Source organism: Hoplias malabaricus, chromosome 1 (assembly GCF_029633855.1).
Source record: "Hoplias malabaricus isolate fHopMal1 chromosome 1, fHopMal1.hap1, whole genome shotgun sequence".
Classification (NCBI taxonomy): domain Eukaryota; kingdom Metazoa; phylum Chordata; class Actinopteri; order Characiformes; family Erythrinidae; genus Hoplias; species Hoplias malabaricus.
The window spans coordinates 15,396,728-15,413,139 of NC_089800.1; the positions used below are offsets into that span (position 1 = coordinate 15,396,728).

At 46.2% G+C, this 16,412-nt stretch overlaps 1 protein-coding gene across 1 annotated transcript in view; it reads left to right on the top strand.

Annotated features, from left to right (window-relative positions):
• The first annotated feature begins 2,788 nt into the window (after window positions 1-2,788).
• kcnb2b (potassium voltage-gated channel subfamily B member 2b) overlaps window positions 2,789-16,412 on the top strand; it is a 77,190-nt gene continuing 63,566 nt past the window's right edge. Inside the window, exons 1-2 of the mRNA XM_066668850.1 lie at window positions 2,789-2,815; window positions 5,681-6,389. Of these exons, the coding sequence (XP_066524947.1) occupies window positions 5,799-6,389 (591 nt within the window). The 5' untranslated portion in view covers window positions 2,789-2,815; window positions 5,681-5,798. The remainder of the gene's footprint in view (window positions 2,816-5,680; window positions 6,390-16,412) is intronic.

A 16,412-nucleotide genomic window follows, 5' to 3' on the forward strand; every position in this document is an offset into this window, starting at 1 on the left:
CACACACATACACACAGACACACTAGCATGTGGATGCATACTGTACATGCACTGCACACACAAAACAAACACTAACTTTAAGGTGTGCATGTACTAATGCATGCATTCAGAATGCATGCATAGGGGAAAATAATTGCACACACACACACATTCCCAGAAGTGTCTAATCACTCCTATTAATAATATTGTGTAATATTGGCTCCCAGAGTTCTGCTGAGCCAAAACATTATTGGTGCAGATATGCGTTTCCATGGTAACTGCCCACACATACACACACACACACACACACATGCCTACATAATACTCAGTATTAAATAAATACCTTCTCAAACTGTTTTTGTAGTCCTGGAAACGCAGGGTGTTCTGCCACAAAATTATAATTTAAGCTCTCTTATCTCGCATAATTAAAGTTCACCGATCCAGTTATCATTCACACACCGGCCCTTTAAATACACAACAAATACACACTTCTCTGTATACACACTAAATACACAGTATGTACAGAATAAATACACAAAAGATTCAGGCAAAATAAACACTAAATGCACAGAATACACTCTAAACACACTGCTAACACTCTAAACACACCGAAAACACACTGAAACTCTAAACACAGTGAAAACACCTGGCACTACTCACTGTAAACAGGATTAATAAATGTGGCACATGAGTGAAAATCGATGTCTGACGGGAGTGTGGTTTATTTTCTGCTTGTTATTTGTGTTCATGTCCACACACACACACACACACAGTGTAATTTACACACTACACGTTAAAGGGCCCATGTGCTCTATTTCCTTAAAGCATTATTAACTGCAGTACAAATCTCAGTCCAAACATATGAGCTCTTATAGTTGATTCAGGCTGTGGTCAGGGGACAGTCTCAGAACGTCCAGCGTCTCTCAAAACAGGAAGTTAGTAGTGGACCCCTCTGTCCTTCTGTCTCTGAATCAGCACCAGAACTACACACACAGGGAAGAGGAACAGAGACGGACCATGGACAGAGGACACGGAGCTCAGTGATGATGCTGACCTGGTTCTGCGGCGCTGACCTGTGGCCAGACACTGTTTGTGTATTTACTCTGGGAATGATGGGTAATGTAATGAGTCTTAAAGCTGCTGTAAGTCCTCAGTTGTTGTTTGTAAATGAGACAGAAATCGTCTTTATTGCAGTTTAATTCCTTTACAAAGCCCCACCTCCGCTGCGTCTCCCGGCTCCGGCTCCAGCTCCGGAGGAAGATTTGCTAATTACGCCTCATCCAGACTTTCAGACACCAACGGGAGTAAAACATACACACCACAGAGCACAGGAACACGGCTCACACACACACAACATCACTCATCGATCAGAGCGGTCTACCTCCTTAAATCATCCAGCCAAGAGCTCCTCAACACGCTCAGAGGAGAACACTAACCACTGATTCTGTTACAATAGCTCCTTTGCTGGCTCTCTGAGGGAGAGGAGAGAGTTGGCTTGTTCAGAGACTAATTAACCCTAACTCATTAACCCTTAGCCTCCCAAACTCTCTGACCAGCACTGTTTCCTCAAAACCAAATTATTAAACAATGCCAAACCACTTCCCTGGAACACTGTACAAACCCCAGACTGACCTGCTTCCTGACCCTAAACCACAATACACACTGGCCCAGTATCTCCTTACTGTCCAAGCTACCAGCTGGAGGTCTTCACCAATGCTGCTATGTAGGTGTGAGTGTGTGTTGCCCTGTGAAAGACTGGCGTCCCCTCCAGGGTGTGTTCCTGCCTTGTGCCCAGTGATTCCGGGTAGGCTTCGGACCCATCGTGACCCTGAACTGGATAAGGGTTACAGACAATGACTGAATGAATGTGCTAACTCCCACCATCTGCACTGCCATCCACACATTTCCTGACGCATAGACCCTGGTCTGTCAGGACTGGAAACTGCCCCCATTCCCCTTGTCTCCCAAAATAGGGAGATGAAAAAAATCCTGAGAGAGAGAGAGGGAGAGGGAGAGTGACACAGAGAACCTCTCATATACTTTCACTATAACATTATCCTCACTGTTATAGAGGCATCACATTACACCTGAGGAGCAGATGTGTTACCTCTAACTCAGGTGAGACTCTATCCTCCTCATCTTCATCCTTCACTCAACAATCCAATTAGGCTTTCGCTTCTGAGATGTAGCTCCTCCCCCTCTCTCTCTCTCTCTCACACACACACACACACACTGCCGCTCTCTCTCTCTCTCTCTCTCACACACACACACACTGCCGCTCTCTCTCTCTCTCTCTCTCTCACACACACACACACACTGTCTCTCTCTTACACTCTCTCTCCCTCTCTCACACACACACACACACTTTCTCACAAACACTCTCTCTCTCTCACACACACACACACTCATACGCTCCCTATCTCTAACTCTTCCCTCTCACACGCACTCTCTCTCTCAGTTCGGTTCGGTTCTGTTTTAGATAGATAGATAGATACTTTATTTAATAAAGTTTGTTTCAGTTCAGTGGTGGAGTATTGTGAAGATACTCTGTTGTCAAAGCAATAAACTATGAAAAAAATGAACAGTGCATAGAAATGATGAAAAAAATCATAATTAAATACGTAAATAAAACAGATTTAAATAATATTATTTATAATATCGTTATAATGTAATAAAACTAACTACTATCAGTAATAATCAGTGGGTGGCCTCTCTCTCTCTCTCTCTCTCTCTCTCTCTCTCTCTCTCTCTGGGGGCGGGGCTTAGTCGGTGCTGGTGAGACTGTGAGGAGCTGCTGATGAGAATGTGGGACGCGGTGGAGAGGACGGAGTGTGAGGTAAGGGGGAATTTAAGGTGGAATATAAAGTGAATATTTACCCATTCTAGAATAAACAGTACAGCAGTGGCGGCAGAACGCAACTGCTGCAGTATTTAAGGTGGAAACGGGGAGATAGGATAGGGATGGGATCGTTAGGGAAAGAGAGAGAGAGAACGCGCAACAGTTCAGTGGAAGTTCTCTGGGCTCCTGCAGTCACTAAACCGTGTATAGCCTCGGTGTTATAGCCTCGGTAATATATATCCTGAATGTTCTAGCCTCGGTATTAGCGGTGTGTGTTGTGTTGTGCCCGGTTTTAAAGGCTCTGGAGGCTCGTACGCTGTGTGTAACCCCCCCGCGGCGATAAGGTGCCGGAGCCGGGCTCTGGGTTCTGGTTCGGGTCGGTGTTGGAGGCTCTGCGCTACTCTCTGAGGGCAGGGAGAGTGCTGTGGAGGGTGTGTTGGGATTATTTGGGTTTGGGTTCTGGTTTATTTTAGATCAGCTCGGGTTTATTCCGGATTGTGTTGGCACGCGCTGATAGAACAGCACCGAACCGACCCTCAGAACCGAGCCGCGGGTCAGGCTTAGTTTAGATTAGATTCAGTTTGGTCTCTTTTAGTTTAGTCTTAGATTAGTTTAGTTAATATTAATCTATTTCAGCTAGGGTTTGGTTTGTTGAATTTAGGTTTAGTTAAGGTTCGATTAGTTTAGGAAAGGTTGGTTTGGTTTGGTTTGGTTTAGACCAGGTTTTATAGTTTGGTCTGTGGTTTAGGTTTGGTTTGATTTGGTTGGTTTAGACTTGGTTTAGTTTTGGATTTGTTTAAGCTTGGTTTGGATTGGTCTAAGGTTCTTTTAGGACCCTAAAAGGACCTTAGTTCTAGAACGTTAGTGTGTGTTGTGTTTGTTTTAATTTGGTGTAGATTAGGTTTACATCTGTTTATGGATTTTCAGAGATAAATTCAGATCAGTGTGGGTAATTTTAGGTTTGGTTAGGTTTACATGTGGTGGGTTATGGGTCTGATGTGGTTAAGTTGGGGTTTGATATGGTTTGCTTTGGTTTGATGTGGTTTGTTTGGGTTTGATGAGGTTTGATGTGGATTGTGGGTTTTTTGAGGAGTTGTGGGATGTGTTTTTTGGGTTTGATGTGCTTAGTTGTGGTTGGATGTGGTTTGTTCGGGTTTGATGTGGTTTGTTTGAGTTTGATGTTGGGGTTTGTTTGGGTTTGATGTTGGGGTTTGTTTGGGTTTGATGTGGTTTGTTTGAGTTTGATGTTGGGGTTTGTTTGGGTTTGATGTTGGGGTTTGTTTGAGTTTGATGTTGGGGTTTGTTTGGGTTTGATGTGGTTTGATCAGGTTTGATGTGGTTTGTTGGGGTTTGTTGGGTTTGATGTTGGGGTTTGTTTGAGTTTGATGTAGGGGTTTGTTTGAGTTTGATGTTGGGGTTTGTTTGGGTTTGATGTGGTTTGTTTGAGTTTGATGTTGGGGTTTGTTTGAGTTTGATGTTGGGGTTTGTTTGAGTTTGATGTTGGGGTTTGTTTGAGTTTGATGTTGGGGTTTGTTTGAGTTTGATGTTGGGGTTTGTTTGGGTTTGATGTGGTTTGTTCAGGTTTGATGTGGTTTGTTTGAGTTTGATGTGATTAGTTGTGGTTTGTTTGGGTTTTGGTGTTGGATGTGAGCAATAGTTGACTGAATTTGATTTGTGGGAAAATGTGATGTAAACACTTGGATTTTAAAAAATCAGATGCAACATTTTGTTCTGAGGGCTGTGATGTTTCTTACGTAATTTCACTGTGATCGTCAGCGGCAGGTTTTACAGCGAGAGGCAGATGGAGCAGAGAAATAAACACAGCAGTTCCAGGATCAGACTTAAAATAAGATCAGGAGGAACTCTCTGTGCCGTCCAGAGGAGAATCACAGCAGAACTGCACTCACAGGACGAAGAGAAACACTCTCAGGTCTCAGGATAATCTCCCTGTCTCTTCCCCGGGGAGAGTCTGGAGTCCTGTTTAAAATGGGCTTTAAAATGTTTGGACAAGGCTTCATTAGGTTCTCACTGTATTTACAATAATGAGCTTTACATATTTATGTCTGATATTTAACAGCTGTATACCATTAGAAACCCCCCTGAATCTCTCAGATCATAAATGCAATATTAATATTGAGATATGTTAAATATTAAAATCAGTAAAAACAAAAAAAGAAGAAGAGGTGTTATGTGTTGTTCTTTTATATTAGAAAAATAAAATGACTGCACCAAAAGTCTTTAAAAGTTTTAAGGGTTAAATCAGGACTGGGAAATGTGGAATTACTCTGATATTTATTATTTATAATGTATACATTTGTGGTGACGTAGAACTATTTATAAAATTTGTGTCATTTTTAACAATTGAAATATAAAAATGAGAAGATTAATGATATGGAAAGATGAGGAACCGTGGTCTAAAGTTTAGGGAAGAAAGCATGGGACTGGAATGCCACTGGTTTAATCAACTTGGGGTGTGTATGTGTGTGTGTGTGTTTATGCGTTAAATGTGGAGGCACAATTTAATTTTATGTTGTGTAACATGTTTATGTTAACTGCAAGTAATAACAACAATATTCACCTGTAATACACACACACACACATATATATATGTATATGTGTGTGTGTGTGTGTGTTTGTGTGCATATGGATAAATAGATTAAATTAATAATGGAATGGGGTAATGGAATAATGGAAATATAGGTTATATATTAAATATATAATTTGACCTGGCAGGTCAATAACAACATTATCTCATTTACAGCAGCAGCTTAGGAACAATACAGATGTTTATTATTAATGACTTCTAACATCTCCCACTCTCTCTCTCTCTCTCTCCTTCTCCCTCTCTCCTCTCATCTGCAGCCATGGAGGGATTTGTCTAAAGAGGATCCGACATAATTCTCTCTCATCATCTTCATCATCATCATCATTTATTAGGTATTCCTGCTCGTTATATTTATTGCCTATCCCTGAGTAGAAGATGTCGGACAAGGCCAGTCTGGGCGGTCTGGGCGTCCCCAAGTCCAGTGCTCACTCCAGCTCGTCCCTTCCTCCGGAGCCGATCGAAATAATCCGGACGAAGGCGCGCTCGAGGCGGGTGCGGATAAACGTGGGTGGGCTGAACCACGAGGTTCTGTGGCGGACGCTGGACCGTCTGCCGAGGACGCGGCTGGGGAAGCTGCGCGACTGCAACACGCACGAGTCGCTGATGGAGGTGTGTGATGACTACAGCCTCCACGAGAATGAGTTTTTCTTCGACCGCCACCCGGGTGCCTTCACCTCCATCCTCAACTTCTACCGGACGGGGAAGCTGCACATGATGGAGGAGATGTGTGCCCTCTCCTTTGGCCAGGAGCTCGACTACTGGGGCATAGACGAGATCTACCTGGAGTCCTGCTGCCAGGCGCGCTACCACCAGAAGAAGGAGCAGATGAACGAGGAGCTGCGGCGTGAGGCAGAGACGCTGCGGGAGAGGGACGGGGACGGGGAGTTTGACAACACCTGCTGCTCCGAGAAGAGGAAGAAGCTCTGGGACTTGCTGGAGAAACCCAACTCCTCCGTTGCTGCTAAGGTAAGGAGCTGGCTCTCGGTCGGGAACGGGAACACTCCGGCTCGGTGCCTCTCTCCGCTGCAGATCTTGGGTTTGGGGTGCACTCGGACAGAACATCCTCGGTCTCGTGTCCAGGTTCAGACCTCGGTTCTGATCCGGACTTGGAAGGTTGTGTTTTGGCAACAGTTCTTGATTGTTTTTGTATTTGGATCAGAGTCTGCACCACAGCGAGACCTCTACTGCTTTAAAAGCAGTGTAAATGATTCTGGGGAACTATTGTTTTCATAGCAAAACAAACTCGCTCCTCTGTCTGTGTTCATTAAGTAGCTCTGCATCATTTAATGTGGAAGGGTGTGTGTGAGTGAAAAGTAACTGTGTCTTGTTGGTGTCTAAAGTGTAACTTGTCTGAAGTGTAAGTTTTTATTCACTGTTTGAATTCCCACAGAAACTCGTGTAACTCGAGCTGTTTAGTTTTGTAGCACTTTCGCTCTGTGTTTACTTTCATGCAGTTGGCACTCTCCTGAATTTAGAGTCAGTTCCACTTTGAGAGATAGAGAGAGAACGAAACACTTTATTTTCCATTTACGGAGCTAGGGCTGTGTACAAACACTGGAGCTTATTCCAGCACAAACAGAGAGAAAGCAGCAAATGGTGAGGAAAATTTCTCTGAATTTTATGAAACATGTTTTAATGTAAAATCAGGAACATTACCTTTAAAGGAGCAGATTCTTCTAAATCAGCTGTTATACACTGACACCTAGTGGCCTGGAGGAGTCAGAGATTCTGCACTTAACCATGTTATAAATCAGACTGCCCCAGTGTAGGAGACCCGCTCTGTGGAGCATAAACAGATACATTCAGGGACAACAAAGCAGCTTGATTCTTCACCTTCATTACATTACTGACAGACAGTGAAAAGGATAAATAATCACCTTCTTAAATGTCTGATACGTCTCTGAGATGCAATGTACTCATCGCTGCTTTAACGTGTGTGTTCCTCGTGTGCTGGGTGAAGTCGACTGTTAGCGACTGGCGGTTAATGACAAAATTCACTCAGTGCAAATTTACGAGGAGCCTTCGAGGATCGTATTTCACGTCTGAGTGAGAGCTTCATAAACCCATCCTCAGAAAGACTGACGGGGTCCAAGGCCGAGAGAGAGAGAGAGAGAGATATTGATATACAGCCACTAGCGTTAGCATGTTAGCGCTGTGTTATTGTGATTCTCTCTTTTCCATAAGTGCAGCATCATCGGTTTCACTGGACGTTTCCTCAGTCGATAGAGAAATCAGACCTTATTCAATTTCTGCCTCCCTCTCTCTCTTTCCCTCTCTCTCTCTCTCCCTCTCTCTCTCTCTCTCTCTCTCCATCCCTATCTGTGCACATTCTGTGCTCCCTCTCTCCCTATCTCACTCTCTCCCTCCATCTGTCTTATTCAATCTCACTATATGTGGGCTCTCTCTCTCTCTCTCTCTCTCTCTCTCTCTCTCTCTCTCATGCTCTGTATTTATGAGTGTGACTCCACGTTATAAAGTTGCTGTCACGCTGCAGGCTGTGGTCTCTGAACACTGCAGTGATTTCAGTTCACTCCCTGAGGGCTACTCGATACTGACAGAGTATTGGTATTGTGACTGTGTGAGCTTAGTATAAAGTGGAGCAGCTGCACTATGGCAAAAAAAATAATACCTCTGTATTTATACTAAATACTTTGATAACAATATGAATATAAATTTGGCTTAATTTTTGAAGTGATGGTTGCATAATTAATTTAGAACAAATTAGTGCTGGCTTGGACTCGGCACAGGGCGTCTGAGACGTTGTCACTCTTCACAAGCTCTCCACGGCTGTTCATTTTCTGCACTCAGGGCGAGATGGAGTGGACTTTGTGACCCAGTCGAGTTGCAGTTGGGTTGTTGTCATGTTTCAGATGTAGCAGTCAAGTTAATCTCGTCATGTTGAAGTCGTGTTTCAGTCACATTGCATTGCAGTCGTGCCTCTGGATACTGTTCAGTCACTGTTGTGTTAGGGTAAGCCATGTTCATTTGGTACAGTCATGTTGCAGTTGAATTTGTCGTGTTGCGGGTGAATGTAGCAGTCGAGTTAGTTGGGTTTGCAGTCAAGTTAGCTGTGCTGCAGTTGACTTGCAGTCGAGTTATTTGGGTTGCAGTCAAGCTGCAGTTGAGTTGGTCGTGTTGCAGCCATGTTGCAGTTGAGTTAGACCAACTGCAGTCATGTGGCGCTCGTGTTCTTTGTGTTACAGTCATATAGTCGAGTTATTCATGTTGCAGTCGAGTTATTCATGCTGCAGTTTAATTAATCATGTCGCAGCTGAAAAAGTCACGTTGCAGTTGAGTTAGTCGTGCTGCATTCGAGCTAGCCGTGCTGCAGTTGAGTTTTATTTGCGTTCGTCTCTCGGAGGAATCTGCTGGAAGTGTCCAAACATCACTCAGTTTTAACACCCTCTCTCTGGAGCGGAGCAGCGTGGGCGCCTGCGTGACACATTGTTTAGTGGCCAGTAAAGGTAGAGTTACATTATGACTTCATGTAGTTCAGTGAGTGTGTGTGTGTGTGTGAGAGAGAGAGAGAGAGAGAAAGAGAGAGAGGGAGAGAGAGGGAGCACAAGCAGAGAATAAAGCATAAAAAGGAGAGTTAAAAAAAGGAAATATGACAGTAGAGGAAGAATGTGTGTTAGCAGAGAGAGTGAGATGAATGAAGATAAAGTAAGGAAAGAAATGATAGAGACAGGCAATAAGGGCAATAGAGAGAGAGACAGAGAGAGGAAAGGAAACATTAGAGAGAATGATGAGAGGAAAAGGTGAAGCAGAGAGCGAGTGACTATAAAGTGAAGAAACACGAGAGATGAGAAAAAACACGAAAATAGAGAGTGAGATAGGGAAGGAGAGGGGAGAGAGAGAGAGAGCGAGGGAGGAATGGAGAGATTCAGTAGGGCTCTAAGTAACGCTGCAGAAGGCTGTGCTGGTGCTGTGCGAATGTGAGGATGAATAATGGATGACCAGTAGATGGTCAGCATGTGAAGGTGCAGTAATGCGCTGATTTTTCGCCCTGTTTTATAGACGTAGTGTTGGAGCGGAGAGCACCTCGGCGCCGGAGTCTATAAATATTCACCCTCCACCTCTTAATCTCCGCTCCGTGCGCAGGAACGGCGTTCTCGCGGCTCGGGGGACTCCGGCGAAGGACGTTAGCCGCGGGAAGTTTTCACTTTCACAAACACTGTGCATTGATCTTTCAGCTGAGGTCATTCACATCCATAAAAACACTCGATTCCTGTTTGAAGCTTATGTAAAAGGCCAGACCTCAGTAAACACACAGAATTAATTATTCAGAGTCGTTAAATCCTATTGGCAGAGTCATACACCTGAAATGACCTGTTCACATACTTCAGTTTAAATTAAAGAGAAACGCTCATAGTGTTTCTTTGAGGAGTTCCAGGTGGTTGCTAGGCTCTCTCTTCACTTGGTTGCTAAGTAAATGCTGTATCATCGCTATGTTGTCCCAGGTTGTTGCTAAGGTGTTGCTCAGCCATTGCTTTGTTGTTCTAGGTGGTTACTATGCTGTCCAGTGTGGTTGCTAAGGAGATACTGGGCCGCCGCTATGTTGTCACAGGTGGTTGCTAACGAGATGCTTGGCTGTTGCTATGCTGTCCAAGGTGGTTGCTAAGGAGATGCTTGTCTGTCGCTATACTGTCACAAGTGGTTGCTAAAGTGTTGCTTAATGCCATTGTGGTGTATCCCAGGTGTTTTACAAGATGTTCAAGATGTTTTTGTATCCCATGTGGTTACTTGGCGGTTGCAATTGCATTTAATGTTGTTGCTAAGTTGTTACTAGGCAGCTGCTGTGTCCTTGTTTAATGAGAGACTGTTGCCGTGTTATTGCCACTGATTGCAAAGTTGTTCATAGGTGTTATTATTTTAAAGAAGGTGGTTGTTAATATGTTTCTCGTCCATTGTTTTCCATGTGGTTGTTAGTGTTGCTGTGTTTTCTGGGAGCTTGTTAGTGTTGCTGTGTTTTCCAGGTGGTTATTAGTGTTACTGTGTTTTCTGAGTTGTTTTCCGGGTGGTTGTGAGTGCTGCTGTGTTTTCCAGGTGGTTATTAGTGTTGCTGTGTTTTCCAGGTGGTTGTTAATGTTGCAGTGTTTTCTGGGTCGTTTTCCGGGTGGTTGTTAATGTTGCAGTGTTTTCTGGGTCGTTTTCCGGGTGGTTGTTAATGTTGCAGTGTTTTCTGGGTCGTTTTCCGGGTGGTTGTTAATGTTGCAGTGTTTTTCGTTAATGTTGCAGGTTTATCTTGGAGTTATCACTTTCCATGAACAGCTATTAGTCACATCACAAAAACACTCACAGGGGCTTTGTTTACATCTCCACAGTTTAATCACGAAGGAAATGTTTAAAACATTTTTGTGGAATTTCCTTTTCAGATACAAGGTGTGGAGAGAGCACTGGGGAGTGAATAGCTGAGACACTCTGATTACAGCAGGCAGCGGTTTTGCTAAAGTAAATAGTGTTTCTGAGCAGACACGAAGCTGCTCCCCTCCTGAAGAGCAAGCGGGGGGTCCGAAGCCCTCACGGCCGACTGTGATTGAGTTTGTTGTTTACGTGGCACTGGAGAGAAGCAATAAAAGTTTAGAATGAGAAACGCAGAAGACTTCATTATGTGACTGGACACTTTGATTTATTTACATGTTATTTAATCATAAGACATGCTCTCGTTCATTACCGGGAAAATGCATCTTCCTCGCTGTGTGATGAGCTCGCGGTGCTTATTTAAGGCGGTACCGGTGGGGATTTATAGACCCCCTTAAAGAAACGGATACAGGCTGATTGTGTATTCATGCAGGGACCCGAGCTGAGCTCGATTTATGCATCTAGAAGTGAATAAAAATAAAAATAATATGAAATAACTCTCGCACCCTTCTCTTGAAGGGTGCATGGTTTGGACCTGTTTGATCTATTTGGACCTGTTTGATCTATTTGGACCTGTTTGTTCTGTATTCATTCATTCAACTTCTGTAATAATCACTGGGTATAAGACAGGAACACATCCTGCACAGAGCATTACACACACTCACCCAGTCACTCACACACACACACACACCTGTGGACACTTTCACACACTCACCCAGTCACACACACACTCACCCAGTCACACACACACACTCACCCAGTCACACACACACACACACACCTGAGGTTCAGTGAAACAGACACAGACTTGTCCTGGTTGATTTTACTTCCGTTTTGAATTTGACAAATGAGCAGAAACCAGTAGAGATCCTGTGTGAGACGGAAAGGTGAAGTGAATGTAGAGACTCTGCTGGTGGTAAAAGCCCCTGTGAGAGAGCGACCGTTTTAAACAGTTTCCTGTTTTAGTTTTCTCTGATGCTTAGGAGCTGTTTCCTTTGGCTCCAGGGCAAAGAGAACAGTCGGAAATGAGTGCCCCCTGAGGGCTCTTTTATTTTTAGGGAGGACTAGGGTGGTGGATGGTGTGGGGGCTGGGGTGGGTATCCTTGCACACTATTCTCCTTCCGTAATATTTTTTGTTATATAATCCTGTTCCGCTGGAGCCCAATCAGTCGGAGGCTGGAGTTTTGCTCCAGAACAATTTTCAAATCCTTTTTTCCTCCTTTTCTTTATCAGATCAGAGCCAGGCCTCAAGATTATGAGGAGCATCCGATTTCCAATCATCCGGTCTGAGTCTGTGAGTGACTGAGTGAGTCTGTGAGTGAGTCTGTGAGTGAGTGTGTGAGTGAGTGTGTGAGTCTGTGAGTGAGTGTGTGAGTGACTGAGTGAGTGTGTGAGTGAGTGAGTCTGTGAGTGAGTCTGTGAGTGAGTGTGTGAGTGAGTGTGTGAGTCTGTGAGTGAGTGAGTGAGTGAGTGAGTGAGTGAGTGAGTGAGTGAGTGACTGAGTGAGTGAATGAGTGTGTGAGTGATTTGAGTGAGTCTGTGAGTGAGTGTGTAAGTGACTGAGTGTGTGAGTGAGTGACTGAGTGAGTCTGTGAGTGATTGAGTGTGTGAGTGAGTGAGTGAGTGAGTGAATGACAGTGGGTGAGTGAGTGTCTGTGAGGGTGTGTGTGAGTGACGGAGTGAGAGTGTGAGTGGCTGAGTGAGAGTGTGAGTGGCTGAGTGAGTGTGTGTGAGTGACTGGGTGAGAGTGTGAGTGGCTGAGTGAGGGTGTGTGTGACAGTGGGTGAGTGAGTGTCTGTGAGGGTGTGAGTGAGTGTCTGTGAGGGTGTGAGTGAGTGACGGAGTGAGAGTGTGAGTGGCTGAGTGAGTGAGAGTGTGAGTGACTGAGTGAGAGTGTGAGTGGCTGAGTGAGTGTGTGTGAGTGACTGGGTGAGAGTGTGAGTGGCTGAGTGAGGGTGTGTGTGACAGTGGGTGAGTGAGTGTCTGTGAGGGTGTGAGTGAGTGTCTGTGAGGGTGTGAGTGAGTGACGGAGTGAGAGTGTGAGTGGCTGAGTGAGTGAGAGTGTGAGTGACTGAGTGAGAGTGTGAGTGACAGTGGGTGAGTGAGTGTCTGTGAGGGTGTGAGTGAGTGACGGAGTAAGAGTGTGAGTGGCTGAGTGAGAGTGTGAGTGGCTGAGTGAGTGTGTGTGAGTGACTGGGTGAGAGTGTGAGTGGCTGAGTGAGGGTGTGTGTGAATGACTGAGTGAGAGTGTGAGTGGCTGAGTGAGTGTGAGTGGCTGGGTGAGAGTAAGTGGCTGAGTGAGGGTGTGTGTGAATGACTGTGTGAGTGACTGAGTGAGAGTGAGAGTGGCTGAGTGAGTGTGTGTGAGTGACTGGGTGAGAGTGTGAGTGGCTGAGTGAGAGTGTGAGTGGCTGAGTGAGTGTGTGTGAGTGACTGGATGAGAGTGTGAGTGGCTGAGTGAGGGTGTGTGTGAATGACTGAGTGAGAGTGTGAGTGGCTGAGTGAGTGTGAGTGGCTGGGTGAGAGTAAGTGGCTGAGTGAGGGTGTGTGTGAATGACTGAGTGAGTGTGTGTGAGTGACTGAGTGAGAGTGTGAGTGGCTGAGTGAGTGTGTGTGAGTGACTGGATGAGAGTGTGAGTGGCTGAGTGAGGGTGTGTGTGAATGACTGGATGAGAGAGTAAGTGTCTGTGTGAAGGAGGGTGTGAGTGAGTGAGTGACTCTCACTCTACATCTGTAACTCTCTACATAGCGGAGTTTAGGGAGTTAATCCCGGACCGATCTAATTCCCGACATTTTACTCCTCGGATACTCTCCCCGTGTGAATCGTGAATATGAAACATGGTGAATATTTACACCTCAGGGTCCTGTAGTGTGTGTGGACATGACTCTCGGGTGTGAAGTCCAGTCAGAGCCGGGCGAGGTGATGGTCCCACTGCCGTCCGCCGGGTGTGTTTACGTCCGGTTCAGGAGAAACTCCCGCCTGCTCTCGCGATGTAAGCTGGTTCTCAGGAGCAGGGTGTGTGTCGGTGTGTGATCTGAACCTGTGTGGTGTGTGTAGTGTGGGGGATTAATAACGATCGTGCTCAGAAACATCTGTAAAAAATGTCAGAGTGTGTGGGGAGTGTCACTCTTTCAACATCGATCAGGATGTAACATTCCCGTCGAGTGTGAACACAGACCCGAGCTGTGACTGGAGGAGGGTCCGGAGCCGGAGGAGCGCTGTCCGTGGCCGCATCGATCCGACGCTGAAGCGTGTGACGACTCTGACTCCGTGCTCTGATCCTGGTGCTTTGTTAATTACAGAAGAAGGTTTTTCTGTGCAGAACTGGACAAATGCGCGTCACGCTCTGTGCTTTACTTTAATGAGGATTCATTGGAGCCGTGTGGAGAGAGCGAGGGAGGACGGGGGCTCTCGGGTCCGTGATGGATCTCCACCAGAGATTATTCTGTCAGAGTTTATACAAACTTTACCCCAAACTCGGGCCGTGAGAAACACCACAGAAAACAGAGAGATCTACCTCCCACTCCTTCCCTCCATCCCTCCATCACTCCCTCCACCCCACCTGCTCCTTCCCTCCCTTCCTCCATCCCTCCTGCTCCTTCCCTCCCTTCCTCCATCCCTCCTGTTCCTTCTCTCCCTTCCTCCATCCCTCCTGCACCCTCCCTCCCTCTATCCCTCCTGCACCCTCCCTTCCTCCCTTCATCCCTCCCGCTCCTTCCCTCCCTTCCTCCATCCCTCTTGCACCCTCCCTCCCTCCCTCTATCCCTCCTGCACCCTCCCTTCCTCCCTCCATCCCTCCTGCTCCTTCCCTCCCTCTCCCTCACTCTATCCCTTCTGCTCCTTCCCTCCATCCATCCATCCATCCATCCATCCATCCATTCCTCCATCCATTCCTCTTGCTCCTTCCTTCCCTTCCTCCAACCCTCCTGCATCCTCCCTCCATCCCTCCATCCCTCTATCCCTCCTGCTCCTTCCCTCCCTCCCTCCCTCTATCTCTCCTGCTCCCTCACTCCATCCCTCCTGCTCCTTCCCTCCCTCTCCCTCCCTCCATCCCTCCTGCTCCTTCCCTCCCTCACTCTATCCCTTCTGCTCCTTCCCTCCATCCATCCATCCATTCTTCTTGCTCCTTCCTTCCCTCCCTCCATCCCTCCTGTTCCTTCCCTCCCTCCATCCATCCCTTCTGCTCCCTCCCTCCATCTATCCCTCCTGCTCCCTCCCTTCCTCAATCCCTCCTGCTCCCTCCATTCCTCCCTCCCTCTATCTCTCCTGCTCCCTCCCTTCCTCTCCCTCCCTCCATCCCTCTTGCTCCATCCCTCCTGCTCCTTCCCTCCATTCATTCTCCTTCATTCCACTCCTCTGATTTTCTCCCCCTGTTGCTCCTGCTCCTTCCAGGTGTTCCCTCTCGTCGGCTCCTCCACAGTCTTCCAGAGGAGATGCAGAGCAGTAGCGAAGGTTTCTGGACGTGTAGCTGTACTCTGTTCTGACTGAGTGAGTGAATGAGTGACTGAATGAATGAATAAATGAATAAGTGCATATGAAGTGGCCAGGACGAGGAGGGTGCGGTGGTAATGAGCTTTACAGCAAGAGCCTGGAGATTTGAATGAAACTCATAAATAAATATACATGTACATCTTAAATATTAAATGTAAAGATTATTTATATAAATATGATTTATTTATGCTCTCTGTGCGGCAGGAGGCTCTTCTGCACATCTGCTTTATACCCCGACTCCAATAAAGGGCAGCTTTAGACTTACACACTCTAGAACCGGGTTCTAACCCTCAGCTGAAGAGTCCCACTCAGTGTCTCTCTGTCTCTCTGTGATTGTTGACTTCTGTTTGTATTTATGAATTACACGTCCGCCCGAGGGGTGTAAAGCCCTTATGTGAAGGATGGATTCCATCAAATTTCACAGCATTGTGAAATATGAAACTCTGGAGCAGCTGCACATGAGCATAAGGTGAGGAGTGTTCAGTCATGTGTTCACCATCCACCATCAGTAACAGACCTCACTAAAGGTAACAAGACTGAGTGTATGCTCCAGTATTAAAGGTGGGGTGTGTGTTTCTGATGCGGCTGGGAGCCCTGTCACTGTGTTTGAGCCGTGCTCTGTTCATATTCGGTGTGTGATTGTGTTCAGTGTGAAACAGACTGGGGAATTAACTTTGGTCTGAAGCTGTTTTTTCTCATTGTTTACATTTGACTTCTTCATGTTCAGTGTCGGGTGGCATGGTTGCGCAGCAGGGAGTGTCGCAGTCACACAGCTCCTGGAGGTTGTGGGTTCGATTCCCGCTCCGGGTGACTGTCTGTGAGGAGTTGGTGTGTTCTCCCCGCATCCGCGTGGGTTTCCTCCGGGTGCTCCGGTTTCCTTCCACAGTCCAAAAACACACGTTGGTAGGTGGATTGGCGACTCAAAAGTGTCCGTAGGTGTGAGCGAATGTGTGTGTGTGTCTGTGTTGCCCTGTGAAGGACTGTATTCCCGCCTTGCGTCCAATGATTCCAGGTAGGCTCTGGACCCACCGCGACCCTGAATTGGATAATGGTTACAGATAATGAATGAATGAATGTTCAGTGTCGTCTTCACTAAAGTCAAAACGCGTCCAAACCACAGACTCTGTTGCTCCCAT